The following is a 16,357-nucleotide window of genomic DNA, read 5'->3' as shown; positions in this document are numbered from 1 at the left end:
TGAGATTACTTATTTTGAAGAACTAATTATTGACAGTATTTTTTCTATTAGAAGGACGATGGTGTCACCAACAACAATATGGAATATATAAAAAGTAATATTATAATACATATTATATCAACCTACTTACAATAGTAATTAACAATATTTTTAACATAACGTTCGTTTAGGAAGCGGATCAGAAAATAAACTTGAAATTCCCTTCTACGGGGATTTACCAAACTTGCGTATTCAAATCGATCAACCGACCAAGCCAACCAACATGGAAATAGTTATGCCATCAGAGTCTTCCATAGTGAAAGAGATTACAAGACCAGTGTCTCCATTTCCAACATTCGTGGTAACAATTGATTTTAGATTATAATAGAAAGTTTATACTCTATACTGTAGGTTTTGAATAGTATCTAAAAATTTAAATTCTTAATAACTATCTTAAGAGTCGGACATTACATGATTTAATCGTGAACTGTTTAAAGAAGTTGGTATATGAGATTACTTATTTTGTAGAACTAAATATTGACAATATCTTTTCTATTAGTAGGACGATGGTGTCACCAACAACAATATGGAATATATAAAAAGTAATATTATAATACATATTATATCAACCTACTTACAATAGTAAATAACAATATTTTTAACATAACGTTCGTTTAGGAAGCGGATCAGAAAATAAACTTGAAATTCCCTTCTACGGGGATTTACCAAACTCGCGTATTCAAATCGATCAACCGACCAAGCCAACCAACATGAAATAGTAATGCCATCAGAATCATCCATAGTGAAAGAGATTACAAGACCAGTGTCTCCATCTCCAACATTCGTGGTAAAAATTGATTTTAGATTATAATAGAAAGTTTATACTCCATACTGTAGGTTTTGAATAGTATCTAAAAATTTAAATTCTTAATAACTATCTTAAGAGTCGGAAATTACATGATTTAATCGTTAACTGTGTAAGGAAGTTGGTATATGAGATTACTTATTTTGTAGAACTAAATATTGACAATATCTTTTCTATTAGTAGGACGATGGTGTCACCAACAACAATATGGAATATATAAAAAGTAATATTATAATACATATTATATCAACCTACTTACAATAGTAATTAACAATATTTTTAACATAACGTTCGTTTAGGAAGCGGATCAGAAAATAAACTTGAAATTCCCTTCTACGGGGATTTACCAAACTCGCGTATTCAAATCGATCAACCGACCAAGCCAACCAACATGAAATAGTAATGCCATCAGAATCATCCATAGTGAAAGAGATTACAAGACCAGTGTCTCCATCTCCAACATTCGTGGTAAAAATTGATTTTAGATTATAATAGAAAGTTTATACTCTATACTGTAGGTTTTGAATAGTATCTAAAAATTTAAATTCTTAATAACTATCTTAAGAGTCGGAAATTACATGATTTAATCGTTAACTGTGTAAGGAAGTTGGTATATGAGATTACTTATTTTGTAGAACTAAATATTGACAATATCTTTTCTATTAGTAGGACGATGGTGTCACCAACAACAATATGGAATATATAAAAAGTAATATTATAATACATATTATATCGACCTACCTACAATAGTAATTAACAATATTTTTAACGTAACTTTCGTTTAGTAAGAGGATCAGAAAATAAACTTGAAATTCCCTTCTACGGGGATTTACCAAACTCGCGTATTCAAATCGATCAACCGACCAAGCCAACCAACATGGAAATAGTTATGCCATCAGAATCTTCCATAGTGAAAGAGATTACAAGACCAGTGTCTCCATCTCCAACATTCGTGGTAACATTTGATTTTAGATTATAATAGAAACTTTATACTCTATATTGTAGTTATTGAATAGTATCTAAAAATTTAAATTTTTAATAACTATCTTAAGATTTGGACATTACATGATTTAATCGTTAACTGTGTAAAGAAGTTGGTATATGAGATTACTTATTTTGTAGAACTAAATATTGACAGTATTTTTTCTATTAGTAGGACGATGGTGTCACCAACAACAATATGGAATATATAAAAAGTAATATTATAATTCATATTATATCGACCTACCTACAATAGTAATTAACAATATTTTTAACGTAACGTTCGTTTAGGAAGCGTATCATAAAATAAACTTGAAATTCCCTTCTACGGGGATTTACCAACCTCGCGTATTCAAATCGATCAACCGACCAAGCCAACCAACATGAAATAGTTATGCCATCAGAATCTTCCATAGTGAAAGAGATTACAAGACCAGTGTCTCCATCTCCAACATTCGTGGTAACAATTGATTTTAGATTATGATAGAAAGTTTATACTCTATATTGTAGGTTTTGAATAGTATCTAAAAATTTAAATTCTTAATAACTATCTTAAGAGTCGGATATTACATGATTTAATCGTTAACTGTGTAAAGAAGTTGGTATATGAGTTTACTTATTTTGTAGAACTAAATATTGACAGTATCTTTTCTATTAGTAGGACGATGGTGTCACCAACAACAATATGGAATATATAAAAAGTAATATTATAATACATATAATATCAACCTACTTACAATAGTAATTAACAATATTTTTAACATAACGTTCGTTTAGGAAGCGGATCAGAAAATAAACTTGAAATTCCCTTCTACGGGGATTTACCAAACTCACGTATTCAAATCGATCAACCGACGAAGCAAACCAACATGAAATAGTAATGCCATCAGAATCATCCATAGTGAAAGAGATTACAAGACCAGTGTCTCCATCTCCAACATTCGTGGTAACAATTGATTTTAGATTATAATAGAAACTTCATACTCTATATTGTAGTTATTGAATAGTATCTAAAAATTTAAATTTTTAATAACTATCTTAAGATTCGGAAATTACATGATTTAATCGTTAACTGTGTAAAGAAGTTGGTATATGAGATTACTTATTTTGTAGAACTAAATATTGACAGTATCTTTTCTATTAGTAGGACGATGGTGTCACCAACAACAATATGGAATATATAAAAAGTAATATCATAATACATATTATATCAACCTACCTACAATAGTGATTAACAATATTTTTAACATAACGTTCGTTTAGGAAGCGGATCAGAAAATAAACTTGAAATTCCCTTCTACGGGGATTAACCAAACTCGCGTATTCAAATCAATCAACCGACCAAGCCAACCAACATGAAATAGTAATGCCATCAGAATCTTCCATAGTGAATGAGATTACAAGACCAGTGTCTCCATCTCCAACATTCGTGGTAACAATTGATTTTAGATTATAATAGAAAGTTTATACTCTATATTGTAGGTTTTGAATAGTATCTAAAAATTTAAATTCTTAATAACTATCTTAAGAGTCGGACATTACATGATTTATTCGTTAACTGTGTAAAGAAGTTGGTATATGAGATTACTTATTTGGTAGAACTAAATATTGACAGTATCTTTTCTATTAGTAGGACGATGGTGTCACAAACAACAATATGGAATATATAAAAAGTAATATTATAATACATATAATATCAACCTACTTACAATAGTAATTAACAATATTTTTAACATAACGTTCGTTTAGGAAGCGGATCAGAAAATAAACTTGAAATTCCCTTCTACGGGGATTTACCAAACTCACGTATTCAAATCGATCAACCGACGAAGCAAACCAACATGAAATAGTAATGCCATCAGAATCATCCATAGTGAAAGAGATTACAAGACCAGTGTCTCCATCTCCAACATTCGTGGTAACAATTGATTTTAGATTATAATAGAAACTTCATACTCTATATTGTAGTTATTGAATAGTATCTAAAAATTTAAATTTTTAATAACTATCTTAAGATTCGGACATTACATGATTTAATCGTTAACTGAGTAAAGAAGTTGGTATATGAGATTACTTATTTTGTAGAACTAAATATTGACAGTATTTTTTCTATTAGTAGGACGATGGTGTCACCAACAACAATATGGAATATATAAAAAGTAATATCATAATACATATTATATCAACCTACCTACAATAGTGATTAACAATATTTTTAACATAACGTTCGTTTAGGAAGCAGATCAGAAAATAAACTTGAAATTCCCTTCTACGGGGATTAACCAAACTCGCGTATTCAAATCGATCAACCGACCAAGCCAACCAACATGAAATAGTAATGCCATCAGAATCTTCCATAGTGAAAGAGATTACAAGACCAGTGTCTCCATCTCCAACATTCGTGGTAACAATTGATTTTAGATTATAATAGAGAGATTATACTCTATATTGTAGGTTTTGAATAGTATCTAAAAATTTAAATTCTTAATAACTATCTTAAGAGTCGGACATTACATGATTTAATCGTTAACTGTGTAAAGAAGTTGGTATATGAGATTACTTATTTTGAAGAACTAATTATTGACAGTATTTTTTCTATTAGAAGGACGATGGTGTCACCAACAACAATATGGAATATATAAAAAGTAATATTATAATACATATTATATCAACCTACTTACAATAGTAATTAACAATATTTTTAACATAACGTTCGTTTAGGAAGCGGATCAGAAAATAAACTTGAAATTCCCTTCTACGGGGATTTACCAAACTTGCGTATTCAAATCGATCAACCGACCAAGCCAACCAACATGGAAATAGTTATGCCATCAGAGTCTTCCATAGTGAAAGAGATTACAAGACCAGTGTCTCCATTTCCAACATTCGTGGTAACAATTGATTTTAGATTATAATAGAAAGTTTATACTCTATACTGTAGGTTTTGAATAGTATCTAAAAATTTAAATTCTTAATAACTATCTTAAGAGTCGGACATTACATGATTTAATCGTGAACTGTTTAAAGAAGTTGGTATATGAGATTACTTATTTTGTAGAACTAAATATTGACAATATCTTTTCTATTAGTAGGACGATGGTGTCACCAACAACAATATGGAATATATAAAAAGTAATATTATAATACATATTATATCAACCTACTTACAATAGTAAATAACAATATTTTTAACATAACGTTCGTTTAGGAAGCGGATCAGAAAATAAACTTGAAATTCCCTTCTACGGGGATTTACCAAACTCGCGTATTCAAATCGATCAACCGACCAAGCCAACCAACATGAAATAGTAATGCCATCAGAATCATCCATAGTGAAAGAGATTACAAGACCAGTGTCTCCATCTCCAACATTCGTGGTAAAAATTGATTTTAGATTATAATAGAAAGTTTATACTCCATACTGTAGGTTTTGAATAGTATCTAAAAATTTAAATTCTTAATAACTATCTTAAGAGTCGGAAATTACATGATTTAATCGTTAACTGTGTAAGGAAGTTGGTATATGAGATTACTTATTTTGTAGAACTAAATATTGACAATATCTTTTCTATTAGTAGGACGATGGTGTCACCAACAACAATATGGAATATATAAAAAGTAATATTATAATACATATTATATCAACCTACTTACAATAGTAATTAACAATATTTTTAACATAACGTTCGTTTAGGAAGCGGATCAGAAAATAAACTTGAAATTCCCTTCTACGGGGATTTACCAAACTCGCGTATTCAAATCGATCAACCGACCAAGCCAACCAACATGAAATAGTAATGCCATCAGAATCATCCATAGTGAAAGAGATTACAAGACCAGTGTCTCCATCTCCAACATTCGTGGTAAAAATTGATTTTAGATTATAATAGAAAGTTTATACTCTATACTGTAGGTTTTGAATAGTATCTAAAAATTTAAATTCTTAATAACTATCTTAAGAGTCGGAAATTACATGATTTAATCGTTAACTGTGTAAGGAAGTTGGTATATGAGATTACTTATTTTGTAGAACTAAATATTGACAATATCTTTTCTATTAGTAGGACGATGGTGTCACCAACAACAATATGGAATATATAAAAAGTAATATTATAATACATATTATATCGACCTACCTACAATAGTAATTAACAATATTTTTAACGTAACTTTCGTTTAGTAAGAGGATCAGAAAATAAACTTGAAATTCCCTTCTACGGGGATTTACCAAACTCGCGTATTCAAATCGATCAACCGACCAAGCCAACCAACATGGAAATAGTTATGCCATCAGAATCTTCCATAGTGAAAGAGATTACAAGACCAGTGTCTCCATCTCCAACATTCGTGGTAACATTTGATTTTAGATTATAATAGAAACTTTATACTCTATATTGTAGTTATTGAATAGTATCTAAAAATTTAAATTTTTAATAACTATCTTAAGATTTGGACATTACATGATTTAATCGTTAACTGTGTAAAGAAGTTGGTATATGAGATTACTTATTTTGTAGAACTAAATATTGACAGTATTTTTTCTATTAGTAGGACGATGGTGTCACCAACAACAATATGGAATATATAAAAAGTAATATTATAATTCATATTATATCGACCTACCTACAATAGTAATTAACAATATTTTTAACGTAACGTTCGTTTAGGAAGCGTATCATAAAATAAACTTGAAATTCCCTTCTACGGGGATTTACCAACCTCGCGTATTCAAATCGATCAACCGACCAAGCCAACCAACATGAAATAGTTATGCCATCAGAATCTTCCATAGTGAAAGAGATTACAAGACCAGTGTCTCCATCTCCAACATTCGTGGTAACAATTGATTTTAGATTATGATAGAAAGTTTATACTCTATATTGTAGGTTTTGAATAGTATCTAAAAATTTAAATTCTTAATAACTATCTTAAGAGTCGGATATTACATGATTTAATCGTTAACTGTGTAAAGAAGTTGGTATATGAGTTTACTTATTTTGTAGAACTAAATATTGACAGTATCTTTTCTATTAGTAGGACGATGGTGTCACCAACAACAATATGGAATATATAAAAAGTAATATTATAATACATATAATATCAACCTACTTACAATAGTAATTAACAATATTTTTAACATAACGTTCGTTTAGGAAGCGGATCAGAAAATAAACTTGAAATTCCCTTCTACGGGGATTTACCAAACTCACGTATTCAAATCGATCAACCGACGAAGCAAACCAACATGAAATAGTAATGCCATCAGAATCATCCATAGTGAAAGAGATTACAAGACCAGTGTCTCCATCTCCAACATTCGTGGTAACAATTGATTTTAGATTATAATAGAAACTTCATACTCTATATTGTAGTTATTGAATAGTATCTAAAAATTTAAATTTTTAATAACTATCTTAAGATTCGGAAATTACATGATTTAATCGTTAACTGTGTAAAGAAGTTGGTATATGAGATTACTTATTTTGTAGAACTAAATATTGACAGTATCTTTTCTATTAGTAGGACGATGGTGTCACCAACAACAATATGGAATATATAAAAAGTAATATCATAATACATATTATATCAACCTACCTACAATAGTGATTAACAATATTTTTAACATAACGTTCGTTTAGGAAGCGGATCAGAAAATAAACTTGAAATTCCCTTCTACGGGGATTAACCAAACTCGCGTATTCAAATCAATCAACCGACCAAGCCAACCAACATGAAATAGTAATGCCATCAGAATCTTCCATAGTGAATGAGATTACAAGACCAGTGTCTCCATCTCCAACATTCGTGGTAACAATTGATTTTAGATTATAATAGAAAGTTTATACTCTATATTGTAGGTTTTGAATAGTATCTAAAAATTTAAATTCTTAATAACTATCTTAAGAGTCGGACATTACATGATTTATTCGTTAACTGTGTAAAGAAGTTGGTATATGAGATTACTTATTTGGTAGAACTAAATATTGACAGTATCTTTTCTATTAGTAGGACGATGGTGTCACAAACAACAATATGGAATATATAAAAAGTAATATTATAATACATATAATATCAACCTACTTACAATAGTAATTAACAATATTTTTAACATAACGTTCGTTTAGGAAGCGGATCAGAAAATAAACTTGAAATTCCCTTCTACGGGGATTTACCAAACTCACGTATTCAAATCGATCAACCGACGAAGCAAACCAACATGAAATAGTAATGCCATCAGAATCATCCATAGTGAAAGAGATTACAAGACCAGTGTCTCCATCTCCAACATTCGTGGTAACAATTGATTTTAGATTATAATAGAAACTTCATACTCTATATTGTAGTTATTGAATAGTATCTAAAAATTTAAATTTTTAATAACTATCTTAAGATTCGGACATTACATGATTTAATCGTTAACTGAGTAAAGAAGTTGGTATATGAGATTACTTATTTTGTAGAACTAAATATTGACAGTATTTTTTCTATTAGTAGGACGATGGTGTCACCAACAACAATATGGAATATATAAAAAGTAATATCATAATACATATTATATCAACCTACTTACAATAGTAATTAACAATATTTTTAACATAACGTTCGTTTAGGAAGCGGATCAGAAAATAAACTTGAAATTCCCTTCTACGGGGATTTACCAAACTTGCGTATTCAAATCGATCAACCGACCAAGCCAACCAACATGGAAATAGTTATGCCATCAGAGTCTTCCATAGTGAAAGAGATTACAAGACCAGTGTCTCCATTTCCAACATTCGTGGTAACAATTGATTTTAGATTATAATAGAAAGTTTATACTCTATACTGTAGGTTTTGAATAGTATCTAAAAATTTAAATTCTTAATAACTATCTTAAGAGTCGGACATTACATGATTTAATCGTGAACTGTTTAAAGAAGTTGGTATATGAGATTACTTATTTTGTAGAACTAAATATTGACAATATCTTTTCTATTAGTAGGACGATGGTGTCACCAACAACAATATGGAATATATAAAAAGTAATATTATAATACATATTATATCAACCTACTTACAATAGTAAATAACAATATTTTTAACATAACGTTCGTTTAGGAAGCGGATCAGAAAATAAACTTGAAATTCCCTTCTACGGGGATTTACCAAACTCGCGTATTCAAATCGATCAACCGACCAAGCCAACCAACATGAAATAGTAATGCCATCAGAATCATCCATAGTGAAAGAGATTACAAGACCAGTGTCTCCATCTCCAACATTCGTGGTAAAAATTGATTTTAGATTATAATAGAAAGTTTATACTCTATACTGTAGGTTTTGAATAGTATCTAAAAATTTAAATTCTTAATAACTATCTTAAGAGTCGGAAATTACATGATTTAATCGTTAACTGTGTAAGGAAGTTGGTATATGAGATTACTTATTTTGTAGAACTAAATATTGACAATATCTTTTCTATTAGTAGGACGATGGTGTCACCAACAACAATATGGAATATATAAAAAGTAATATTATAATACATATTATATCAACCTACTTACAATAGTAATTAACAATATTTTTAACATAACGTTCGTTTAGGAAGCGGATCAGAAAATAAACTTGAAATTCCCTTCTACGGGGATTTACCAAACTCGCGTATTCAAATCGATCAACCGACCAAGCCAACCAACATGAAATAGTAATGCCATCAGAATCATCCATAGTGAAAGAGATTACAAGACCAGTGTCTCCATCTCCAACATTCGTGGTAAAAATTGATTTTAGATTATAATAGAAAGTTTAACTTTATAGTACTTTTTGAATAATATTTAAAAATTAAAATTCTTGAGTATTTTAATAGCTGACCTTTACACGATCTAATGTTGGTAGTTGTGTTATTCTTATTTTCTAATAATTAATTTAATGTAGATACAGTATTTTCTAAATGGCTGTTATGGCGGAGAAACATTGATTTATAATAATATAATAATAGTATACTATTTTATAAAAATGTTAGCTTATTTTTGTTTGTAACATTTTAGATGAATTAATATATAAACATAATAATTTTGAATATGCAATGAATACGATGGGTATTATAATGTTTTGTTTATCCCGTGAAATTACTCATGCAAACATACAGGACTGTTTAGTTCACTGTCCTGCTCCCCATCCGTGGACGATGACTTCTAAAGCTATTTTTATAAACCTATATATATTTATATATATAAATGGTTTTCTGTCTGCTTGTCTTATTTTCATTTCTAAATGGCTGAATTAATTTCTATGAAAAAAATTTGGTACAGAGATATATTAGATTTATGGTCAGAATATAGATTAAATATAAATATCGATAGACCTAAATATCTTTCAATCGAATATTTGAATTGTCCATACTGTTCTCGATAAACGAATTAAATTACTTTATGTTTAACTAAATTGAATATCGTTGTATGTATGAATATTACTTAGTATATATTAACCGTTATCTTTCAATATATATATATATATATATATGTATATAAAAGTACACTGCTATCAAAACCACATGAAATGATTAAGAGTTAGGATTTAAAAAAAAAAAATCTTGTGTAAATTATCAAATTTATTGCACATATCATTATAAATGGTATGTAATCTGTTTTAGGACATTCCAGACGATATGATGTCAATTACGAGTATATCAAGCAAGAGACCAAGAATGTCGATACCGAAGGTAAAGAAGAATAGACTTTATATAAGATTAAGAATATGAGTGTTAATTCATAATATTAATAGCCTGTTTGTTGTTTGGAATATAATGTAATAGTAAATATTATAACTTGAGCTCTTTTATTTTAGAATGTGATATACTTTGCTGACAAAAGAAAGAGCTATCCAGTGCTTCTTGTTGAAGAGATATTCCCCTGTTTTAACTTTATTGCAACCCAACACGAAAATTCTCCACCAGTGTCCAAAGTGAAATGTGTGATAGATGGATATACTTTTTGTGCATACAGTAATATTTTTGAATTATACCATTACCACCAACAAATATTAGTTGGATGAATTTTAGTATTGATATTTAAAATTATTCAATAATCATCAGTTAACATTGCCTTTAATTTTTAATTTTGTAGACAGATCAAAAAGAGCAGCCAACAGGATGGTTGCCAAGTTTATACTCAATTATTTTTTTTATGAAGAAGATGATTTTTAATGAAAATATTATAGACTATTAAGCGTTATATTTATACGTGTACAATTCAAATTTAATTAGGTAAAGTATCTAGCCTGGCGTATGATATTTAATTCATGTACCTGCTTTTATTTTATTGTTAATTACAATTAACAATAAAATAAAAGTAGTTACATCAATTAATGTCATACACCGCAGTATAATATCTTACCTAATTAAATTTAATTGTACATGTTATACAGGATGATTCATGAAGCCTAAAACACTCACTATTAATAAAAATATTTACTTTTTTCTAATTTTTTTTTTTTTCAAAATTTTAGATCTATGATGTTCTAAAACTATATAAATTTTCAATAGTTTTTGCCCTTATATTTATTAGGTAAACCACTATCAACTTTTTATTTTTAAAAGGCAACCTATATTAACAATATCATAAATTAATAAGGCTATTTTTTTAATGAATTTTCACGTTTAAATTTTAATTTTTCGTAAATCCTTTGACGAGATATTATAGTCTCCCAAAGTTTGATGGTTTTGGGGTGGTGTTGTGTATAAATGTGGTATACCATGTCAGTACCGCGGCCGCAGTTGGGATTTTTGTACTCAAGCGTAAAACATAATACACTTTTCAAATAAATTCAGTAAGTACGATAGTTCAGCCTAAGTTGTGCCCCAAAATAAGTAAACATATTTACACAGGACATACACCACCCCAAAACCATCTAATTTTTTGAGACTACATCTCGTCAACGGATTAACGAAAAATGAAAATTTATACGTGAAAATTCATTAAAAAAATAGCCTTATTAATTTATGATATTTTTAACATAGGTTGCCATTTAAAAGCATGTTCATAAAATTTTGAAAAAAAAAAAAATTGAAAAAAGTAAATAGTTTTTATAAATAATGAATGTTTTACGCTTCACGAATCACCCTATATATGCAGTTTAATAGCCTAGAATTTCATTTAAAAAAAGTACCCATTGTTATTCAAGTTTTACACTTTCTAAAATCGCGGATTGTAATGACCACCCATGAACTGATGTTTCTGCCAATATGCAAAAATATGCCAATATGCAAGAAAACTATCATTCAAAAAATGACTGTCTCGTTCGCGTATGAGAAATCGAACGGCCTGAAATTGTTTATTTATGGGAATGATATCGGTATGAGATACGTGATGAAATTATCGAACAAAATTATGTCTAAGGCGTCACAAGCGTCTCGTGAAAAAAAATTGTTTTTTTGACCTGATAAGGTAGAAAACGCCGCTTAAGTTCCAAAATATCAGCCATATACACAGAATGAGTTGTTATGTTTTGGATATCATCATATTATGCTATAAATGTTTTTTTGAAACGATGTGTGGACATTCGATGTACCTGTTTGTAAAATATAATATTATAATATTCGAAATAAATTGTGATTAATAAATACTATTACTTAATATTATTGCACTTATACAGTTGCATTGTTTATATAAAAAAAAATTTTTGTTGGCAATGCTTGTTCGGTAACTACCACTTAAATTACATACTGGCATATACTGCACCTCTTTAAAATTATCAACTTACTTCCAACCATCGTGCATTTAACTGTTGTGTCGTATTTTTATATCATCCAAATTATAAAAAAAAAAAAAATGAAATATTTTTTTTATTATTTCATTAATATTTACCATGGTTCAAAGAGCAACAAGTATATTTTAGAATATAACGTAGTACCTAATAATTGGATATTGCAATTTTCAAGGCAATATAATTTATATTACCTGCCTACAATATATCTATTATATTACTTTTACTTACCATTTTTTTTTAAATTTTTTTTTAGTACTTACCTACTGTATAATATTCATTAAATGGATTTTGTAATATGTATGTATAAATTGGTTTTTATTTTAGATTCATGTAATTCAGAAGGTTAATCATTTAATTTTCCGAAAACGTTTTATTACTAAACAATATTCTCAAATAGGTACTTGGATTATTTTTAGTTTAACAAGTGTTATCTTCAGTGCAATCATATTATTTGTATAAGGAACATCATTGTGCACTATACGTACGATTTTTAGAAAATGTTTGAAATTGTTTATGAGATTTAATATATTTCATATATTAAGAATTATATACTAAAAATAGTTTATTAATGGTGCGTATTCTAGTTTGCTGTTTATAATATTGGGAATTTGTCTTTACTTCCATAGAACAAAACCATAATCTGTTAAACTCTACAAAATAAGGAGTTTCAAGGCATTCTTTCGTAATGCTCCAATAAAAGTTCATGTATTAATGGTTGAAAAAATGAAGCGAGACTCAATCCACCCAAATCCACTGTAATATATCACATGCTTGTTTGCAAGTGTGGTATCGTTTAGCCCCTAGTGATTTAGTGTTAGTAGAATAGTAGATTAAAATCAGAGGTTAGATTTAATGTCTATAAATTATATCAATATATTACACCTACTATGAAAGTATAGTTTTACTCTAAAAATGCATATATTGCCATTGTATATAATTTATGAAATATTTATAACACAAAAAAAATAACTATAAATATTTTAATGAATATGTATAATAGTATTATATTTTAGGTTCTGAACGGAGTGATGAATGTATTGATTTTACAATGATGTGTGTTTTTTTTTGTGTCTGTGTACAGCATAACTAGTCGAAATAATACTTCAATTTCAAACTTTGGGGGTGGTTTCCGATGGAAAAGTGAATATCCTAGGTGTATTATACAACTCAAAAGTAAACATTTTCCAACAGTTTCCAAAAAATCGAGAAAAACGAAAAAAAAAATGACAGAAAAACAGGGATTTTTATGCAAAACCAGCTTTCGACCAACATTTTTTTATATGATTGTAATTCAAAAACTAATCACTGTAAATACTTGAAATCTTCACCAAATGTTTAAATTAGTGTTATCTATATACAGTTAACTTTTCAAAATATTTTTTTGAGCTATTTATAGACCACTGAAATTTTCGATTTTTCTGAGAAATTTTTTTTTTAAATGTTAATAAAAAAAATGTTAGACGGCTAAAAAACTTGAAAATTTAATACAAGGTTCCTTATGAGTTGTTCTTATAGTGATTAAAAAAAATCAAAAATCGTTAGTCACAATTTTTTTTTAAAAGCGTTAATAGTTAAAATTTTTACGTAATATGTCAAAATCGCCAAAATTCGCAAGTAATTTTGAAGTTGAAAAATCATAAAAAATTTTGTGTTTATATCTAAAGGTTATATCTAAAGAATAAAAAATTCAACACTAAGTTTTCCATAAGTTTTCTTTCAAGTAAGTACAGAGAAAACTCGAAGCGTCGTCAATATAGGAAAAATGTTATTAGCGTTTGAATTTTAAATTTTTACGAAATCGCGTAACGAAAACGATTTGTCCTCAAACGGATTTAAATATTTATTATTATTCAAAAAGTATAAGTCGTAAATACTTGAAAATTTCACCAGTTATTTAGATTGGCATTTTTTTACATGATTTAATTTTCAAAATATTTTGACTTTTTTTGAGCTATTTATAGACAACTGAAATTTTCAATTTTTCTTATAATTTGTTTTTGAAGTGGCGATAAATTTTTTTTGGCTGAGTCAAAATACTTGAAAATGTAATACAAAGTTCCTCGTAAGTTATTCTTATAGTGATTAAAAAATTATAAGAATACATAAGTACGATTTTTTTTTATTAACATTTGAAGTTCAAATATTGACAAAAATTCGTCAAAATTAGCTTCGTTCAGAATCGTTTTTCGTATCCAATGCTATCTATCATTACATTCAAATTTAACATTCTATAATATATAATAGTAATCCATATGGCACCTAATGTACAGCAGAGCGATACCCACTTACCCGCTTTTTTTAATTATTAATTACTAATAAGTATCTATACTTGTTTTTAAATTTTTGTTTTCATTTTATTTTTCAATGAAAATGTAATGAACCTCTTGGATTTATAAAAATAGCTCATACTATAAATATTTACAACGATAAAATACATCAGCTTAAAAGCTACTATAAATAATAATTGCGATACTTGTTTAATTTTTATTTTACGCATGTATTAATATTTAATGTAGGAAAAAGTAATTGCATTATCATATAATTATAATATTATACTATTTAGATTATAAAGTTAAAAATTGGAAAGGGGAATTATTAGAAACAATGGGTAATCAATAAAGTGTTGATAGAAAAAAAGTTTATCAATTTACGGAATATGCATAATTTACTTACTGTGGTTTCTGCTGGATCTCCATTTGCTTCAATTTCAGAAATGTTAGATACACCATTTCTCGGTGTCTCTTGATCGACGAGAAACTGGAGTCTGTCGAAGTACCATAACTTTGGTGCGTATATGTTGTCTGTTCCTGATCCGCTTCTCTTGGAATCTTTAATTTTTTTCAACTCCTTTCGGAAATTTGATCTTAATGAATCTATTTTTTTTACCACTGTGTCCTTCGTTGCAGTTGGATCTACCTCGGTTAATTTTAAACATAGCTTTTCAAATGCAATGTTACGCTTACAACGATCACTGTACTCAGGGCATTTGATGCGCCATAAACATGGATAACTTCTATAAATCTCAATGAATTCAGTGGTAAATTCCTTAGACCACTGACGGATATCCATTTTGATTCTTGAAATTTAAAAAAAATATTTTGATCAATATTAAAAAATGTTAATAAGGTACCTACAATTAATTATAAATTTCTAGTGGTAATATTGTACTTTTACTTCAATTTATAATAATTTAAATACTTACCTATATTTAGTACTTTGAATGATGTAGAACAAGAACACTCTTCACTATTCGTTCGCATTCAAAGTAGAAATACTTTATATTCCATATTTAGTTACAGAAATTTATACACATGTGTACAATTACCAATCAGAAATAAAATGGTATTTTTATAAATATCCCATCAACAATTATAAATAAAGGTATATAAATAATCTTCTAATTTTGATACTTTATCGATTATTCGAAATATTTTTGTATCCTATATTTTTTGTAACGATGCGACGTGAGTAGGTATACATTCATTAAAATTTATAACTATTGTTCGATAATTATTTTTATTTTCATTTTATAATCTTATATAATATAAGTAATGCATCTATATAAAGCTTGTGAAAATGTCTTCAATATTTTCAATTTTAAACTACGAAATTATAATTTGCAAATTTGTGTAGCTTAAATTTTACAGTAAACATAATACATTATCGTAATATAAAATAAAATATTATTTATGTTATCATAAATATTCTATTATCACTATATATTAATTTATTGAATGATATAATATAGATAGTAGCTAATAGTAAAAACCGTCTTTTTAATATAAT

The 16,357-nt window shown here is 28.0% G+C and overlaps 1 protein-coding gene and 1 long non-coding RNA gene across 2 annotated transcripts; one reads left to right on the top strand and one right to left on the bottom strand.

The window, feature by feature from the left end:
- Positions 1-10,462: 10,462 nt before the first annotated feature.
- On the top strand, positions 10,463-12,758 carry LOC149055711 (uncharacterized). Its single transcript, XR_016191569.1, has 3 exons — positions 10,463-10,526; positions 10,652-10,808; positions 10,930-12,758. It is a non-coding gene; the product is annotated as an uncharacterized LOC149055711 (long non-coding RNA).
- Positions 12,759-14,236: 1,478 nt separating this feature from the next.
- LOC149055710 (uncharacterized) lies at positions 14,237-15,640 on the bottom strand. The gene is made up of 2 exons (XM_089226932.1): positions 15,245-15,640; positions 14,237-14,242 (listed from the first exon to the last, which is right to left on the bottom strand). Exons 1-2 carry the CDS (start codon positions 15,638-15,640, stop codon positions 14,237-14,239), a joined length of 402 nt encoding a protein of 133 aa, XP_089083058.1.
- Between the last annotated feature and the right edge of the window lie 717 nt (positions 15,641-16,357).

The sequence above is a fragment of the Diuraphis noxia genome, unplaced genomic scaffold, assembly GCF_037042655.1.
Source record: "Diuraphis noxia isolate RWA-SAM2 unplaced genomic scaffold, SU_Dnox_SAM2 contig0004, whole genome shotgun sequence".
NCBI classification, from domain to species: domain Eukaryota; kingdom Metazoa; phylum Arthropoda; class Insecta; order Hemiptera; family Aphididae; genus Diuraphis; species Diuraphis noxia.
Note: the sequence above shows the minus strand (reverse complement) of the source record. Positions and strands in the feature narration are given on the sequence as shown.

Bases quoted from the DNA above. Each gene is read 5' to 3' on its own strand.
- LOC149055710 (XM_089226932.1), bottom strand. From the start codon at position 15,640: ATGGATATCCGTCAGTGGTCTAAGGAATTTACCACTGAATTCATTGAG.